The sequence below is a fragment of the Oncorhynchus clarkii genome, chromosome 17, assembly GCF_045791955.1.
Source record: "Oncorhynchus clarkii lewisi isolate Uvic-CL-2024 chromosome 17, UVic_Ocla_1.0, whole genome shotgun sequence".
NCBI lineage: Eukaryota > Metazoa > Chordata > Actinopteri > Salmoniformes > Salmonidae > Oncorhynchus > Oncorhynchus clarkii.
Window position 1 is genome coordinate 42,059,533 of NC_092163.1, and position 18,964 is coordinate 42,078,496.

The window sequence follows — 18,964 nt, forward strand, 5'->3', positions numbered from 1 at the left end:
ACACACACACAAGACTACTTCCCAGTGTAACCCCAATACATACATTCAACCGTTCCATGGCTTGTCACACCTCTTCCCTGCAGTGTTCGTGGTTCAGTTTGAGGAGGACCGTTGGGAGTCAGGCAAGTGGCAGAACCTGTCTAGTTATCCCGGAGACTTCAACTCTGTCATCCTGGAGCTCTCTCCTTTTGTCAACTACCAGTTCAGAGTCATCGCTGTCAATTCTGTGGGCCAGAGCCGCCCCAGCTATCCCTCGCAACGATACCAGACCAGCGGAGCCCGTGAGTCAGACACCGGGAGGGAGAGAGGGGATGGATGGGGGTAGGGATAAGGGAATTTAGGAGGATGTTCGACCAGATCTTTCTCCAGCCAATCCTCACCATAATACTAGTGGGTTATCAAGGAGGATAATAGAGGGAACGAGGGAGGGTGAAGGGAGGGCAGGTGGGGGTGTCTTTTTTAGGAGTTCTGTGAAATATACAGGTCAAATAAATGTTTCACAGAGGTCAAGTAACAGACAACAGTCAACATCAACTGTTCTGAGGAGACTGTGTGAATCAGGCTTTCATTGTCGAATTGCTGCACAGAAACCACTACTAAAGGACACCAATAAGAAGAAGATAATGCTTGGGGCAAGAAATACATGAGCAATGGACATTAGACCGGTGGAAATTTGTCCTTTGGTCCTTTGGTTCGAACCGCCATGCCTTTGTGAGACGCGGTGTGGGTGAACGGATGATCTCCGCATGTGTGTTTTCCACCGTAAAGCATGGAGGAGGATGTGTTATGGTGTGGGGGTGCATTGCTGGTGACACTGTCTGTGACTATTTTGGATTCAAGGCACACTTAAGCAGCATTGCTACCACCTCATTCTTCAGCGATGCGCCATCCCATTTGGTTTGCGCTTAGTGGGACTATCATTTGTTTAACAACAGGACAATGACCCAGCACACCTCCAGACTGTGTAAGGGCTATTTGACTAAGAAGGAGAGTGATGGAATGCTGCATCAGATGACCTGGCCTCCACAATCCCCAACCTCAACCAAATTGAGATGGTTTGGGATGAGTTGGGCCGCAGAGTGAAGGAAAAGCAGCCAACAAGTGCTCAGCATATGTGGGAACTCCTTCAAGACTGCTGGAAAAGCATTCCAGGTGAAGGTGGTTGAGAGAATGCCAAGAGTGTGCAAAGCTGTCATCAAGGAAAAGGGTGGCTATTTGAAGAATCTCAAATACAAAATAGAATTGAATTTGTTTAACACCTTTTTGGTTACTACAATATTCCATGTGTTATTTCATAGTTTTGATGTCTTCACTATTATTCTACAATGTAGAAAATAGTAAAAATAAGGAAAAACCCTTGAATGAGTAGGTGTTCTAAAACTTTTGACGGTAGTGTATTTTAGCCCGAGAGATGACATGTGTCCCTGTGTGTTTTAGCTCCAGATACTATCCCTAGAGGCCTGAAAGGCTGGGGCACCAAGAAGAACAACATGGAGATCAGCTGGGAGGTGAGAGACAGAAAGAGGATCATAGCAGGGACTGATGCCATGGTTTCACCCATTACCCTTCATGAGGAGCCATGACACCCTCAATGGCAAGGTTGTTTCAGCCAGTAAAAACTAGACTAACGTGTGTGTCTTTTTGTGCTTTCCAGCCCTTGTTGGACACAGAGCGAAACGGACCTAACCTGCACTACTCGGTGTGGTGGCGACGGAAGGATACGGGGGAGGAATGGAGTAATGTGACTACAGTGGGTGCAAAGCACATTGTCCACGACACAGAGACCTACGTACCCTATGAGATCAAACTGCAGGCTGTGAATGACTTTGGACTGGGAGGCGAGTCCAACATCATCATAGGATACTCTGGGGAGGACAGTACGTACCCACACAAACCTACATACACATGAAGCCACGTTTCTTTACCATTCATCATCTTTTTGGAACGAGCAAATGTTAGCTCTCGTCTCTCTCTTCTTTCTCTCTCGTCATGCTGATGATCTCCTACCTGTGTCTACCTCCAGAGCCCACAGCCCCTCCCACTGACCTGCGAGTATCTAAGATTGACAGCACCAAGGTCAATGTCCACTGGACCCCAGTAGATCCCAGCACTGTATTGGGAGAGTTCAAGGAGTACAGGGTGGGAACTGTAGCCCACTACACACATACACACACACACACGCACACGCACACACGGCACACACACACGGCACACACACACACGCACGTGCACGCACGCACGCACACACGCACACACACACGGCACACACACACGGCACACACACACGGCACACGTGGGCACAGACAGACATACATACAGACACACCATGTGTTTCTACCACCCTGTGATGACAGTGTGTGTGGGCCCTCTCTCTCAGGTGTACTACTGGCGTGAGGGCAGCATGGTGAAGGGTCTGCGTGTGAATAAAGAGAAGAAGACTAAAGGGTTCTACAGTACCGTGGCCCAGCCTACTGGCATACTGACAGACCTACAGCCATACAGCCACTACCGCATATACATGGTGGTCGCCAACAATCGCTACGAGGGACCGCCTAGCAACCATGTGGAGTTCCGTACCAAGGAAGGAGGTGAGACAGGGAGAGAGAAGGACAACTCCAACTATCATACAGTCCATTGGACAAATGATTTTCACACTCTCTCCTACACCTACCAACTCTCTCCCTCTTTCTCTCTCCCACGCTCTCCCTCATTCTAACATCCTCCATCTCTCTTCATTTCTATCCTTCCCCCTCTCTTTCCCTCTCTCCCCTGTGTGTTTAGTGCCAGAAGCTCCTAAGTTCTTTAAGATCATCCAGCGGAGTACAGATGTTATCCACCTGGAGTGGGACAAACCCCTGGAGCCTAACGGCATTCTGATTGGATATAAACTCAACTACCAGACAGGTGAGCCCTTCTGATTGGATACCCACTCAAAAGACAGAGAGGGGAGCTCTTCTGATTGGATACCCACTCAAAAGACAGAGAGGGGTGCTCTTCTGATTGGCTACCCAGTCAAGTACCAGAAAGGTGAGCACTTCTGATTGGTTAGTTACACAGTCAAACGACAGACACGTTATCAGTTCAGCGGTATACACTGCACAAGAACTTTGGGTAGAAGGTCGGAAAGGTCTTTCTAATTCCTCTAGATAATGACGCCGGAGGAGATGGCTGCCGTTTTATGGTCTTCTAACCAATTGTGCTATTGTGTGTGTTTTTTTTGCGTTATTTGTTATTTATTTTGTACATGATGTTTCTACCACCGTCCCTTATGACCGAAAAGTGCTTCTAGATATCAGGACAGTGATTACTCACATCGTCATGGAAGAAGAGTTTTTTTCTTTAACGAGTCGGGCACAAAGGATTTTTTTCAGATGCCCGACAATGCCCAAAACCCTGTGCTTCGCATGAGAAGGAGACGGAGATATCGGGATGTATGTCAGGGTGCCTTGTAAGGATCTGAAGGCGAGTGGGAAATCTGCCTCTACCATCAGCACTATTAGCCAACGTACAATCATTGGATAACAAAATAGACGAACTACGATCACGAATACCCTACCAACAGGACATTAAAAACTGTAATTCTTATGTTTCACTGTGTCGTGGCTGAATGACAAATGGATAAAATACAGCTGCCCGGTTTTACACTGCAGCCGCCTTCGGTAAGACAAGGGGTAACGGTCTGTGTATATTTGTAAACAACAGCTGGGGCACAAAATCTAATAGTAAGGGAGTCTCAAGGTTTTGCTCGCCTGAGGTAGAGTATCTCATGATAAGCTGTAGACCACACTATTTACCAAGATAGTTTGAATCTATATTCTTCGTAGCTGTCTATTTACCTCCACAAACCGATGCTGGCACTAAGACCACACTCAATGAGCTGTATAGGGCCATAAGCGAACAGGAAAACGCTCGTCCAGAGGCGGCGCTCCTAGTGGCCGTGGACTTTAATGAAAGGAAACTTAAATCCGTTTCCCTAATTTCTAACAGCATGTTAAATGTGCAACCAGAGGGGGAAAAACTCTAGACCACATTTAATCCACACACAGAGACGCATACAAAGCTCTCCCTCACCATCCATTTGGCAAATCTGACCATATTTATATCTTCCTGATTCCTGCTTACAAGCAAAAATTTAAGCAAGAAACCCCAGTTACTCAGTCAATAAAGATGTGGTCAGATGACGCAGATGCTATGCTACAAACTGTTTTGCTAGCACAGACTGGAATATGTTCCGGGATTCTTCCAATGGCAATGAGGAGTACACCACATCAGTCACTGGCTTCATCAATAGGTGCATTGAGGAAGTCGTCCCCACGGTGACTGTACGTACATACCCCAACCAGAAGCCATGGATTACAGGCAACATCCGCACTGAGCTAAAGGGTAGTGCTGCCGCTTTCAAGGAGCGGAACTCTAACCTGGAAGCTTATAAGAACTCCCTCTATGCCCTCCGACGAATCATCAAACAGGCAAAGCGTCAATACAGGACTATGATTTAATCATACTACACCGACTCCGACTCTCGTCGGATGTGGCAGGATTTGCAAACTATTACAGATTGCAAAGGAAAGCACAGCCGCGAGCTGCCCAGTGACACGAGCCTACCAGACAAGCTAAATTACTTCTATGCTCGCTTCGAGGCAAGCAACACTGAAGCATGCATGAGAGCATCAGCTGTTCAGGACGACTGTGTGATCACACTCTCTGTAGCCAATGTAAGACCTTTAAACAGGTCAACATTCACAAGGCTGCAGGGCCAGACGGATTACCAGGACGTGTATTCCGAGCATGCACTGGCCAACTGGCAAGTGTCTTCACTGACATTTTCAACCTCTCCCTGACTGAGTCTGTAATACCTACATGTTTCAAGCAGACCACCATAGTCCCTCAGCGTTCAACACTCTAGTGCCCTCAAAGCTCATCACTACGCTAATGACACTGGGACTAAACACCTCCCTCTGCAATTGGAACCTGGACTTCCTAACGGTCTGCCCCAGGTGGTAAGGGTAGGTAACAACACATACGCCACACTGATCCTCAACACGGGGGTCCCTTGGGTGCATGCTCAGTCCACTCCACAACTCCACCACCATCATTAAGTTTGCTGAGAACATAACAATTGTAGGCCTGACAACGATGAGACAGCCTATAGGAAGGAGGTGGTGTGGTGCCAGGATAACAACCTCTCCCTCGATGTGATCAAGACAAAGGAGATGATTGTGGACTACAGAAAAAGGAGGACTGAGCACGCCCCCATTCTCATCGTCGGGGGTGTAGTGGAGCAGGTTGAGAGCTTCAACTTCCCTGGTGTCCACATCACCAACAAACTATCATGGTCCAAGCACACCAACACAGCCGTGAAGAGGGTACGACAAAGCCTATTCCCCCTCAGGAGACTGAAAAGATTTGGCATGGGTCCTCAGATCCTCAAAACGTGGTTGCATCACTGCCTTATATGGCAACTGGTCGGCCTCCAGAGGGTAGTGCGTACGGCCCAGTACATCACTGGGGCCAAGTTGCATGCCATCCAGGACCTTTATTCCAGGTGGTGTCAGAGGAAGGGCCTAAAAATTGTCAAAGACTCCAGCCACCCTACCTCACGACAAGCGTCATCGGAGCTCCAAGTCTAGGTCCAAAAGTCGTCTTAACAGTTTCTACCCCCAAGCCATAAGACTCCTGAACATCTAATCAAAATGGATACCTAGACTATTTGCATTTCCCCCCGCCCCCCGTTTATGCTGCTGCTACTCTCTGTTAATTAATTATCTATGCATATCTATGCATAATTATCTATGCATAATATGTACATATTACCTAAATTACCTTGACTAACCTGTGCCCCTGCACATTGACTCCATATAGCCTCGTGTCTGTTATTTTTCTGCTGCTCTTCAATTATAATTTTTTTATATGATCTATTTTTGACTTCTTAGGGATCAAATCCCATTAACGGGATCGATTTGACAACATCCGGTGAAATGGCAGAGCGCCAAATTCTAATTAAATTATTAGAAATATTTTACTTTCATACAATCACACATACAATACACCAAATTAAAGCTTTACTTCTTGTTAAGCCACCGCGTCAGATTTCAAAAAGGCTTTATGGCGAAAGCAAACCATGCTATTATCTGAGGACAGCACCCCATCAAACAAACACAGACAATCATATTTCATCCCGCCAGGCGCGACACAAAACTGAAAACTGAAGATCCTCTTTTGTTGGCACTCCAATATGTCCCATAAACATCACAAATGGTCCTTTTGTTTGATTAATTCCGTCATTATATCTCCAAAATGTCCATTTATTTGGTGCGTTTGATCCAGAAAAACACTGTTTCAATCTCGTGCAATATGACTACAAAATATCTAATAAATTACCTGTAATCTTTGTTCAAACATTTCAAACAACTTTCTTAATACAACTTTAGGTATTTTTTAACGTAAATAATCGATCAAATTTAAGACAGGATAAACTGCGTTCAATAGCAGATAAAAACAAAATAGAGCGAGTTCTCAGGTCATGCGCCCCAACCACAACAGTACACTACACTCGACCCTCGTTCTAAACAGCCCTACTTCTTCATTTCTGAAAGGAAAAACATCAACCAATTTCTAAAGACTGCTGACATCTAGTGGAAGCGATAGGAACTGCAAGCAAGTGCATTAGAAATCTAGATCCCCATAAAAAAACAAATTGAAAAGAGAGTGACCACAACAACAACAAAAAATCCTGGTTGGTTTGTCCTCGGGGTTTCGCCTGCAAAATAAGTTCTGTTATAATATGCATATCTGGGCCTGAGTAGCAAGCAGTTTACTTTGGGAACGCTTTTCATCTGGACGTGAAAATACCGCCCCCTAGCCTAGAGAGGTTAACGCTTCTTTTTTTTAACTCCATTGTTGGTTAAGGGCTTGTAAGTAATCATTTCACTGTAATGTCTACACCTGTTGTATTCGGTGCATGTGACAAATACGATTTGATGTGAAATAAGTGATAATGGTCCTGTAGGCCATCATTGTAAATAATAAGTTGTCCTTAACTGACTTGCCTAGTTAAATATAAGTTAAATAATTTTGTATTTTTGTTATAATAATGCCCGAGAAGCCGGTGTTTGGAGGATCTACTGGCACCGTATCCTCCAAACACCGGCTTCGAGGGCATTATCACTTTTATACAATAGGTTGCCAACATATTCAAATAATGATTGACATATTTTAATTAAAAACTTCATTTTGATGAATTTTTTCATACTATTTCATCCTTCCACAATATATATATATATATATATATATATATATATATATATGAACGTTGCGATGATAGACAGTTAAGTGTTTTTACAGTAGCTGCATGACTGTTACCTGACCAGCTGACTGACTGTGTGTGTTCTTGTAGTGAATGGGTCGCGTGTAGGCCTTATGCAGATGCAGAGTTTCCTACCTAACGTGACAACGTACACACTCCGCCTGCCCGAACGAGCCATCCGCTATAAGTTCTACCTGGCGGCCCTCACACAGGTGGGAGCAGGGGAGGTCTATGCTGAGGAGTCTCCACACTTCACCAATGAGGGTAAGTCCACACTGCCTACACAGCACACACACACACACACACACACACACACACACACACACACACACACACACACACACCTCAATCTTTACTCATACACACATACACACATGCTCATGCGCACACACACACACACACACTTGCGCACACACACACACTTACACACACATACACACATAAATCCTTACTCAACAAACTTCTCTTACTCGCATACCATTCTTACTCAATACCATTCTTATTCACGCACGCACACACACAGACACACACACACACACACACACACACACACACACACACACACACACACACACACACACACACACACACACACACACACACACACACACACACACACACACACACACAGAGTCAACTCTGACTTTTAACGCTGTTACACACAGTCACGTTTTTGTTTACTTCAGGTAAGTGGTGTACGGCTGTTTTTTGATATGCAGAATGTCACCAGCTTGCATGGTCAAGTCTTTCCTGGGGCACCTTTTAATTCTTCAGTAATGTGGTACGCTGGGTAATGTAGGATTAACAGGTTATTGTTGAGAAGACATGAAACAGATAACCAGAACAGATCTACACAGATTTTTATTCATTCACTGTTTAGGATGACAAATTTCACAAAGACTGAATGAAAAAGTTAAACCATCTACGCTATGCAGACACAGAAATGTGTGCTAAAAGAAGAAAATAAGTTGGCATTTTAAGTCTTAGTTATGTGTGGAAACTGGGTTAGATGTTTGTTAGAGTGTCTGTGCAGCTAGTTGACACGGTAGAATGTGTCAAGTGAGGCCAACCGAAAAGGCTTGGAAAGATCAGTGACTTCAGCCTACTGCAGCTCGGCAGCAAACACATAACTCTTTGTCACACTGGCACCCATTCAACATATATAACACATTCACACTTGTGCACAGTGTGTGCAGCAGTGGTCAATGGGTTACGATGAGCACACAAACGGGTGCACACACACACACACACACACACACACACACACACACACACACACTTGGTGTTAGTAGTGATAAATGCAAAATCACCCAGTGTTCTCCTTCTTGGCATGTCTCCTCTCTGTCGTTGTGCTCTTTTGTCAGAATGTTCTCTTTCTCTTCTCGTTTCTCTCTCTTTGTCTCTCTTCCTCTCCTGTGGTTGATCTTCTGTAGTGTCTTTTAACGCTGTCTTTCTGTCTCCGCCTCTCAGATTCTCACTCTTGTTTTCCCTCCTCCACTCGCTGTCTCACCCTCTTCTGTCTGTCTGTCTGTCTCCCCCTCCCTCTCACCTCACCCCTCCATCTCACCTATCTCCACCTCCATGTTGCCTGTCTCCACCTCCCTCTTGCCTGTCTCCACCCTCCTCTCGCCTGTCTCCACCTCACTCTCGCCTGTCTCCACTTCCCTCTCGCTTGTGTCCACTTCCCTCTCGCCTGTCTCCACCTCCCTCTCGCCTGTCTCCACCTCCCTCTCTCTTGTCTCCACCTCCCTCTCTCTTGTCTCCACCTCCCTCTCGCCTGTCTCCACCTCCCTCTTGCCTGTCTACACCTCCCTCTCGCTTGTCTCCACCTCCCTCTCTCTTGTCTCCACCTCCCTCTCGCTTGTCTCCACCTCCCTCTCGCTTGTCTCCACCTCCCTCTCGCTTGTCTCCACCTCCCTCCCCCTCCCTCTCACCTGTCTCCCCTCCCTCTCACCTGTATCCCCCTCCCTTTTCCCTCTCCATCTCCCACTCCCTCTCAACCTCCTCTCTGTGTGTCTCTCTCCATGGGTGTTAACAGAAGACTTTTTCAGCTCAGGTACTGACCGCTCGGGTGTAGGTAACGGGAAATGCATAGCCCGTCTGTCTGTCTGCTTGTCTGTCTGTCTATTTTCTATAATTCCTCTCCGACTCTGTCTCAGTCCATTTTTCCAGCAGTGGTGTCCAGTTCAAATGAATGACCATGTCATATTTACGTTTCCTTACCACTTTGCCTCGTCATCATATCATGGGTTTCTACCACCCCCTACTGATGACAGTGGTACAGACCCAGACACCTATCCTAGAGAGAAACTACCCATAGAGGTTAAATAGGGGTTGACAAATCTTACGCCGTAGCTAACAAACAAAACAAATGAGGGGTAACTTTGAGGTCTGTCAAGGGTAAAACCCTGAGGAAAACTAATTTTGAATGTGTATGAGTTCTCGTCAAATCAAGTATACATTAATTACTATTAGATATTTGAGTCAGTAGATACTATATTGAATTAATAGAACAATTAGCAAGTGAATAGCCATATTCAGGACTGGCATTGTCATCTGAAAATATTACAGAGAGCTTAAATAGAGAGCTTTGGACTGTAACCAGAAAGTTATTTGTAATGGACTGAACTGCACTCTACCAAACACTGGCTTCCTCTTTGCCAGCTGTATAACTGTATGTCTGTCTACCTTGTCTGTCATATCTGTCTCTCTGTCTATATCTGTATCTTTCAGTGTACTGTATCTGTGCTTCACTCTGTGCTTTCAGGGATTGAACAAACCCACAGAACTCTCAGGTTCATTTTTGACATTAAAACCTACAGTATTATACACTTATAACTCTCTTATGCACACCTTAAAGGAATGAGTGTAGAAACAACTAACATTATAGTCTCTGCTTCAACCTTTAGTTCTATTTGAGCCACTTTTATAACTCTTATAGCACTTGTATAACAGTTGCAAATCTCGTTATATTCAAGAAGAGTGTAATTTGGCTGTACTGTAGTCCAGGTCAGTATCACCTGTAGCGTAATTGGTATCAACTTGTAGTCGGTATCAACTTCCTGACATTTCTGAGATCTGAACTTTGGCCTGTCACCCAGCTCCAATCCCTGATAGCGCACCTTGCAACTTTAATCATGACAATTACCTGTCCGTCACAAGCCTTGGATCTTGTGTACTGATTGAGTCGACAAAGGGGTTGACCCTCATTACGTGAGGGGGGGGGGCATAGGATGGGGGAGGCTTGCTTACGTTTGTCGTTTGTATGTGGAGATGGGAGCACGTCTCTGGGGGATGGGTGGTGATTTCAAGCTTACACTGCTCTCGCTTGAATGGCTCTCCATCATCAAACGTTCTCTGCTGCTCATTCACTTGCTTGCTCGCTCACTGCTGCTTGCGCTTCAGCTTTCAGCGTGTCACGCATCCATCTCATCCATGTGTGTTTATGTCTTGGCTGGTGAGCATTGCCCCTCTTCTCCCTGATCCCTGTATAAGGGGAAGTCAGAGGTAAGAGATCACTGAGCTTGGGGTTCAACCCCTCTGAAGGGCAATGCCTCTGGTTTATGCCTTTTGACTGAAACAGCCTGGGATTGGCACAGCTTTTTGATTGACATGGCGTGCGCCAATGTGATCTCTGGCTGGCTTTTTAGTATTACCTGGGCAACAGGGGTTCTTGAGCACCTGCCTGCACTGATGCGTTCAAGTTCTCCGCCGCCTTTGCCTCTTCCTCTTCTTCTTCTTTCAAGATTGGCTCTCTCTGGCATGCTGTGTGTCATGGCTGACTTGGGGGTGTATGCATGAGGGAGGGGGGATGGAGGGGTGCAGTTCAACAAATATATGAGTTCAACTGCTCTCTAGTGGGATCCTCCAAATGGAGATGTTCATCAACTGCAAGGTAAAATGAAGAGTAATAAGGTCCTGCGAAGAAGGTCCTACATAGGCCCCTGTATGTTCACCGTAGATAATGTGATGATTCTGCTCAAAATTACGTAAGAAGAACGCACGTCTCCTTTGTATTAGCAGTGTATCTAAGTATGAATTTCCCATAACTTCCTGTTTATTCAATTTGTAAAAAAACACAACCAATAGACCTGCTCTGCGTTGGTTTAGGAAAGGATGGGGATGGATTGATAGTCATAGCAGCATTTAGCCACTTGGGGGCACTGATATTCTACTTCATGGCCCTCAATGTGGGTTGTGTGGATGAATTAAATGATTTATGAATACCCAATCCTATTTTAATCCTGGATATCTGTTGCATCTACCCACACATATAACATATTTTATTATCTTAACTTCTAATGCCTAAAATAAAAAAAATCTATAAATATTATATTTCTGTTGACCTCTTTTGGCTAATTAGACAGTTGCCTTTTCCTTATTTCCGCAACAGTGCTGGTTCTGGGAAATTCCATAGCACCTTTCTGCTCATTGGTTCATTGACTTTCTCTCTGTGTCTCTATTGGTAAATGTGTTTACCTGTGATTTTCCTGCTTTTGTCTTTAACCATGTGCTCTCTTCCCTTGCCCTGTAGTCGAGCCTACAGATGTGTCCGTGTCTACAACTTTCCCTCCACCTCCTCCCACTACTACCGCTGCTACTACAACCATTAGTACCTCAACTACTACTCCCCCTACCACTACTACCACTACTACCACTACTACTACTACTACTACTACCACTACTGCTGCGACTACTGCTACCACTCCTGTGCTGGTTACCAGCACCAAGCAAGCACATACGAATGTGTTGGGTACATACAATAGGCCTACTGTTTCCTTTAGTTGACCTTTAGTTCAGTTGTTTTCTTCTATGGCACCTATGGCATAGATTAAATAGATTTACAATGGATGCACTTTTAAAGGTGTATTGTGTTATTTTTATATCTTGCCCAAGATTAAAGGGACACATTAATAAGCTTTAATTTGAAGCGTTTTGATTGGCTACTCCCTCCTGACCAGAAAGGAAGCATTTGGAGGAACTGGCGGCATTCCAGTATACCACTTCATTACCTTGTCATGTCTCCTTGGAGACAGGATACATGAAATTAAGTCACTTTAATGTATTGGAACGTAACCATTAACTCAACACTGTTCGGTCAGGCTGTGAGAATCCAACATGTAATATTAACAGTTAGAGGGTGTTTGTGGGCCGTTATAATTCTGCCCAGTGCAGTTGATACCTTAACTACTGGGTACCTCCATTACTATTCAAGGCACCTCCATCAGTGTTAATACATTAACTGTGGAGTGGACACAACCAAAAGTGTTGACATCAATGTTGACACTCATTAAAAGTGTTCAAATATAACATTGGTCCAGTCCACTGTTTATAGGGCAACCCTAACCCTAAAACCATTGTGTGATTTACAACCCTGCGTGTGTGGTGTTGTAACACACCCCTCTCTGCTCCACCTTGCCACGCCCCTGACCCCGCCCTGCCCTCTAGTAGGCATGGCTCCTGGGAGTGTGATCTGGAACCTGACGGTGGAGCCTAACAGTAACTACGCTAACGTCAGCTGGAACCACAACTTCCCGGCCGGCAGCAGCGAGTTCCAGCTAGAGTTCACACTGGACAGTAAGATCCACACCCAGAGTTTGTGTCAAGGCTGAGGCTAGACTGTAAGAAAATAACCAGAGTTTGTGTCAGAGCTGAGGCTGGACAATAAGAAAAGACCCAGAGTTTAAGATCCTCAGCCTAGGTCTTATAGTAATGTTCAGAAATGGGTCAAATACACATGTGCACTTGATAAAGCTTGGAGTTTGCAATTTAGGGACTATTTCATTGCTTCCATTGCAAAGGGGGAACTGAATCAAGCCCAGCTCAAGTATTTGAAAGGATTTGACATATGTATTTGACCCAAGTGTGATCATATCTAACAGCTATAGTTCAAAATCCATCCTGGGCAGAAATGTCAATAATAAAGTTCATCTTCAGACAGTCTATCTCTGCAGAGAACCCACGGGGCTTTCTGAAGGGAACGGTGAGGCATTCTTGGGGCAGGAAAAAAACACAAAATGGTGTTAAAAAATCCAGTCCAATTCATGACAGCCCTTCACTCTTGTGGAGAAGCAAGGCTTTTATTCAGAGGCGAGTAAGGCAACATTCTCATCTCTATTCATCTCCACAGAAAGGCAATTTCTGAGAAGAAACTCTCAACTCTCATTTAATTTTGCCTCGGCAGAGCGGAGTTCAGTTACCTATAGAAGTCAGATTAAAATCTGTCTAGCATCCCATAGCTGTAGATGTGGGTGAAGTATATAATATATTCTGTGGCATTTCCATTTGAATAATTAATGTGTTATTGTATAGCACCTCCGGTTTCTATTGCACTTTGATTGCAGGTTTTGAGGTTTTTATTTTTGTATTTTTTTAAATCCCTACTAAAGGCTATGTTAAATTTGTATTTTATTGTGCCCATGTAGGTTATCTGTTGCCAGTTCAAACAGAAGTTAATTTCAGAAAGAAGAGAGAGAGAGAGAGAGAGAGAGAGAGAGAGAGAGAGAGAGAGAGAGAGAGAGAGAGGATGTGTTATTTTACTGGGCGGAAATATACTGTTTAATGAAAAACATTCCTTAAAAGAACTCTATGTGTATGTGTTAAATGATTCTGATTGCAGAAGAGGAAATGTTAGGTGATATTCAAGCATGTGCACACATTTCTATTTTCCCAAACTGTATCAATGGCATACTGTACTTATAACACACAATATACCCCACTTTCTCCCTATGTCTACTGCTCTCTTTCCATCTCTCTCTTTGGAAATGTGGCTTTGTATAGTTCATGTCCATAGTGTATCATGATGTCTTAACTCCCCAAACTGTGCAGTGTGCAACCTTCATAGCTACTACCCAGTATCGAGCTCCTGCATCATCTGGCTGTCCGTCTGGCTGTATGTTTGGTTGTCAGGCTTGGCTTTTCCATTGGCTGTTTAACATTAGAGTCAGTGGGGGGGGGGGGGCATGATGTCTTCATGAACACACACACACACAATTTCCCCGGCAGAGCTATCACTGTGATGATGACTAGCTGTAGTCAGTGGTGTGTATTCTATGCCAGATCTAGATTACAGGCTTGGTCTGCATGCTGCAGTACTGCTAATGTTATCGGGTGGGAAGGCAGGAAGATGCTTTCACAACGCAAGCCAAGGGCATTGGGAAGGTTAAAAAGATTGGGAAGGGAGGGCTACAAGCTGTTTGCTTTTGTCTTTATGTTTTGGACTCAAGGCTGTACAGATGTAGGATCTTAGTTTGATCACTCTTGTTGCTGAGAATTTTCCTGCACAACAGGAAATGCAAACGGCTGCTAAAGTTTGTAATTTTCACTTTAAGATAACTTGAGTTGCCCTAACGAAAAATGTATCTACCCCTACAAATAATGTCCATGTATTATAATTCACATTTCCTGTAGTTTAGGATTATTTTCATGCTGTAGCAAACTGGCTCAAATTGAGATCCTACATCTGTACAGTCAAATAGCAAATATATTTTTCAGACATTCAACTTGTAGATTTAGCTTCATGTTTTAACTGATGCAAGGAATGAAGTGTGTTTTTATATTAGTCAGACATTCCAAGTTATTGATTTTCATAGGGTTTCAGGTCTTTTTGTGGCCTAGTCAAGATTGAATTGAGTTTTCTACAGTTTTGTTTAGTTGCTTCAGAGGCTGCATTGGATGTACCAAGCTTTGGAATGGTTTTGGCTGATTGCTGTATGATGATCTCGTCTCACCCTTTCAGGGGGTCAAAGGTCATGTCATAGCATGGTGCATGAAGTCACCAGATTGCGTGCTCCTCTAGCAATCACTGACCCGTGTTGTCATGACCTTTGGAAAGATGCTGCATTTCTTTCCACCATTGGTGTTTCTTCCATTGAGATGAGTGGAGGGTTATGGGTAATTGTGACACAGTGCTTTTCTACCCTCCTGCCCCATTTCACAATACGGATTGTTCCATAATGGTGAATTTAAATTCCACTAGTCAGGGTAATACAATTTACTGCTGGCAATTCAGCTGGGAGTTTAGTAAAACTTCGATGTCCACATTATTATAGTAGCCTGAAGGACCACCTGCTTCCTAGGTTTACACTATTTTCTCTCTCGCCAATGGAAAATGTCCCCTTTTTAGATGAGCTTTCTCAGGAGAATTATCCCTCAGGTGAGAAATGTGGTTTCACCCTCACTGAGAAGAGAATTTACCAAAAAGAATCCTGAAAAAGCCATGGAACCCCGAGCTATGGCTCTTCTATTCACTTTCATTCTCTTTTATTCCATTAGATATAAATGTATCCGTATTCGAGACATCGGCTTACAGATATAGCTAATAATCTCAATGAGGTTGTCAATACGTGGAGGTAAGAGGGTGTGTGTGTGTTGCATTGGGTCAGTCTCAATTCACTCCACTGGCCCACCATCTCATAGGGGGAAAACTCAGGCCTGCCCATGTAGTATCACTGCGTCGTACCCTTCCGCTTTGCGTCGTTACCACGGTAGCCCGGCCACGCCCCCACAACAGAGTGTGATTGGCCCTCTCTTGTGTCTCCAAGGCAACGGCAGTATGTCAAGCGTACCTGTGAACCAGCCGCCCATTAAACTGGCGGGACTGATCGAAGGGGCCAAGTACCACCTGAGGGTGTACTCCAACGAATACCACAGCATCTCCAGCAATGTTGTCACCTTTGAGACCAGTGCAGGTGAGACTCCACCTGCCCAGTTGAGGAGGGATGGTACATGGCCCGGATCAGGTCAGGTCAGATAGCCTGGGGGCCAGTCTGTGTCTGCATCAGCCCAGTCTAGGAGACTATAGCAGGCTAATGCAGAGACATGACAACACCCATGCTACCGGGACCACATGGAGGACCCAGTTCCCTAACAATGAGGTATGTTGGCTCAGAACACTGTGGTGCTCCAGCCAAGTGAAAGAAGGCTAGGAGTTGAAATAGCTCAATGTGCTGGTATTGAAGTGCTGCCATGAATTCCCCGTCCATCAATGAAATACTCAAACGCATTGTAAAGTGACTGCTTTGTCTCCGTTCAGTTGTCTGTTCTGAACTTCTGGAAATAGCTGCCATGAGTCAGCGATTTAGCTGTTTGTGATGTCTTGATTTGCCGTAGGAGAGTATTCCATGTGGTAAGAATAATCCAATGCAATGTAATGATGAAAGCTAATAGATACAATGGGTCTATAACTTGGACATATACTTTACTTTTCTCATATCTTCGTTTTGTTCTGAGCAAATTCACTTAGCTAATTTCACACTTGGTTGGTTAGTAATTATAAACTATTCATGTCATTGTCAGGGTATATTTAAGTCTGCATTTTGTTACAGAATTGTTTTTCAACCAGTAGCGTACTGTGTTTGGCTTATTTCAATGTTCTAGAATTATATTTTAGACCGATTTCAGATCATAATACTCTCCAGTGTCTTTGTTTGCTTTCAACATTTAAGGTTCTTTCTGTTAAAATACCTAGGTTTTGTGTTCATATCGACAAATTGACCCAACACATAATTGTAGTGTATATTCAGATTAAATTTGAAATGCAAAATAGAATTTATATTTTCAAATGTGATTTTCAGGGTTTGGTGAAATGAAGATAAATACTTTATTGGTACATACAGTGGGGCAAAAAAGTATTTAGTCAGCCACCAATTGTGCAAGTTCTCCCACTTAAAAAGATGAGAGGCCTGTAATTTTCATCATAGGTACACATAAACTATGACAGACAAAATGAGAATTTATTTTCCAGAAAATCACATTGTAGGATTTTTAATGAATTTATTTGCAAATTATGGTGGAAAATAAGTATTTGGTCAATAACAAAAGTTTATCTCAATACTTTGGTTTTCACACACTGTTGCTGGTATTTTGGCCCATTCCTCCATGCAGATCTCCTCTAGAGATTTTGGGGCTGTTGCTGGGCAACACGGACTTTCAACTCCCTCCAAAGATTTTCTATGGGGTTGAGATCTGGAGACTGGCTAGGCCAGGACCTTGAAATGCTTCTTACGAAGCCACTCCTTCGTTGCCCGGGCGGTGTGTTTTGGATCATTGTCATGCTGAAAGACCCAGCCACGTTTCATCTTAAATGCCCTTGCTGATGGAAGGAGGTTTTCACTCAAAATCTCACGATAAATGGCCCCATTCATTCTTTCCTTTACACGGATCAGTCGTCCTGGTCCCTTTGCAGAAAAACAGCCCCAAAGCAAGATGTTTCCACCCCCATGCTTCACAGTAGGTATGGTGTTCTTTGGATGCAACTCAGCATTCTTTGTCCTCCAAACACGAGTTGATTTTTTTACCAAAAAGTTATATTTTGGTTTCATCTGACCATATGACATTCTCCCAATCTTCTTTTGGATCATCTAAATGCTCTCTAGCAAACTTCAGACGGGCCTGGAAATGTACTGGCTTAAGCAGGGGGACACATCTGGCACTGCAGGATTTGAGTCCCTGGCGGCGTAGTGTGTTACTGATGGTAGGCTTTGTTACTTTGGTCCCAGCTCTCTGCAGGTCATTCACTAGGTCCCCCTGTGTGGTTCTGGGATTTTTACTCACTGTTCTTGTGATGATTTTGACCCCACGGGGTGAGATCTTGCGTGGAGCCCCAGATCGAGGGAGATTATCAGTGGTCTTGTATGTCTTCCATTTCCTAATAATTGCTGCCACAGTTGATTTCTTCAAACCAAGCTGCTTACCTATTGCAGATTCAGTCTTCCCAGCCTGGTGCAGGTCTACAATTTTGTTTCTGGTGTCCTTTGACAGCCCTTTGGTCTTGGCCATAGTGGAGTTTGGAGTGTGACTGTTTGAGGTCGTGGACAGGTGTCTTTTATACTGATAACAAGTTCAAACAAGTGCCATTAATACAGGTAACGAGTGGAGGACAGAGGAGAATTACAGGCCTCTCTCATCTTTTTAAGTGGGAGCACTTGCACAATTGATGGCTGACTAAATACTTTTTTTGCCCCACTGTGTATATATATATATATATATATATATATATATATATATATATACATATATATACAGTACCAGTCAAAAGTTTGGACACACCTACTCATTCATTTCTACATTGTAGAATAATAGTGAAGACATCAAAACTATGAAATAACACATATGGAATCATGTTGTAACCAAAGAATTTTCAAACAAATCAAAATATATTTTATTTTTGAGATTCTTCAACGTAGCCAACCTTTGCCTTGATTACAGCTTTGCACACTCTTGGCATTCTCTCAACCTGCTTCACCTGGAATGCTTATCCAACAGTCTTGAAGGAGTTCCCACATATGCTGAGCACTTGTTCACTGCTTTTCCTTGCCTCTGCGGTCCAACTCATCCCAAACCTTCTCAATCTCGTTCTTGGTCAAATAGCCCTTACACAGCCTGGAGGTGTGTTGGGTCATTTTCCTGTTGAAAAACAAATGATTGCGCAAACCAGATGGGATGGTGAATCGCAGCAGAATGCTGTGGTAGCATGCTGGTTAAGTGTGCCTTGAAGTCTAAATACCACACAGACAGTGTCACCAGCAAAGCAACCCCACACCTCCTCCTCCATGCTTCACGGTGAAAACCACACTCGCGCACACCATCCGTTCACCTACTTTGCATCTCACCACACGGTGGTTGAAACCAAAAATCTCAAATTTGGACTCATCAGAC

The 18,964-nt window shown here is 44.1% G+C and overlaps 1 protein-coding gene across 19 annotated transcripts in view; it reads left to right on the top strand.

Moving 5' to 3' along the window:
- Positions 1–18,964, top strand: part of LOC139370870 (neurofascin homolog (chicken) a) — a 149,343-nt gene that overhangs the window by 111,050 nt on the left and 19,329 nt on the right. For 10 of the 19 annotated variants that reach the window (XM_071110706.1, XM_071110713.1, XM_071110705.1 and 7 more), the window contains 11 exons: positions 84–281; positions 1,438–1,508; positions 1,655–1,877; positions 2,024–2,139; positions 2,378–2,588; positions 2,782–2,904; positions 7,397–7,570; positions 9,345–9,362; positions 11,841–12,059; positions 12,755–12,883; positions 15,850–15,996. In XM_071110706.1, coding sequence (XP_070966807.1) covers positions 84–281; positions 1,438–1,508; positions 1,655–1,877; positions 2,024–2,139; positions 2,378–2,588; positions 2,782–2,904; positions 7,397–7,570; positions 9,345–9,362; positions 11,841–12,059; positions 12,755–12,883; positions 15,850–15,996 — 1,629 coding nt within the window. The remainder of the gene's footprint in view (positions 1–83; positions 282–1,437; positions 1,509–1,654; positions 1,878–2,023; positions 2,140–2,377; positions 2,589–2,781; positions 2,905–7,396; positions 7,571–9,344; positions 9,363–11,840; positions 12,060–12,754; positions 12,884–15,849; positions 15,997–18,964) is intronic. The other 9 variants (XR_011627192.1, XM_071110720.1, XM_071110717.1 and 6 more) reach the window with 2 other exon arrangements.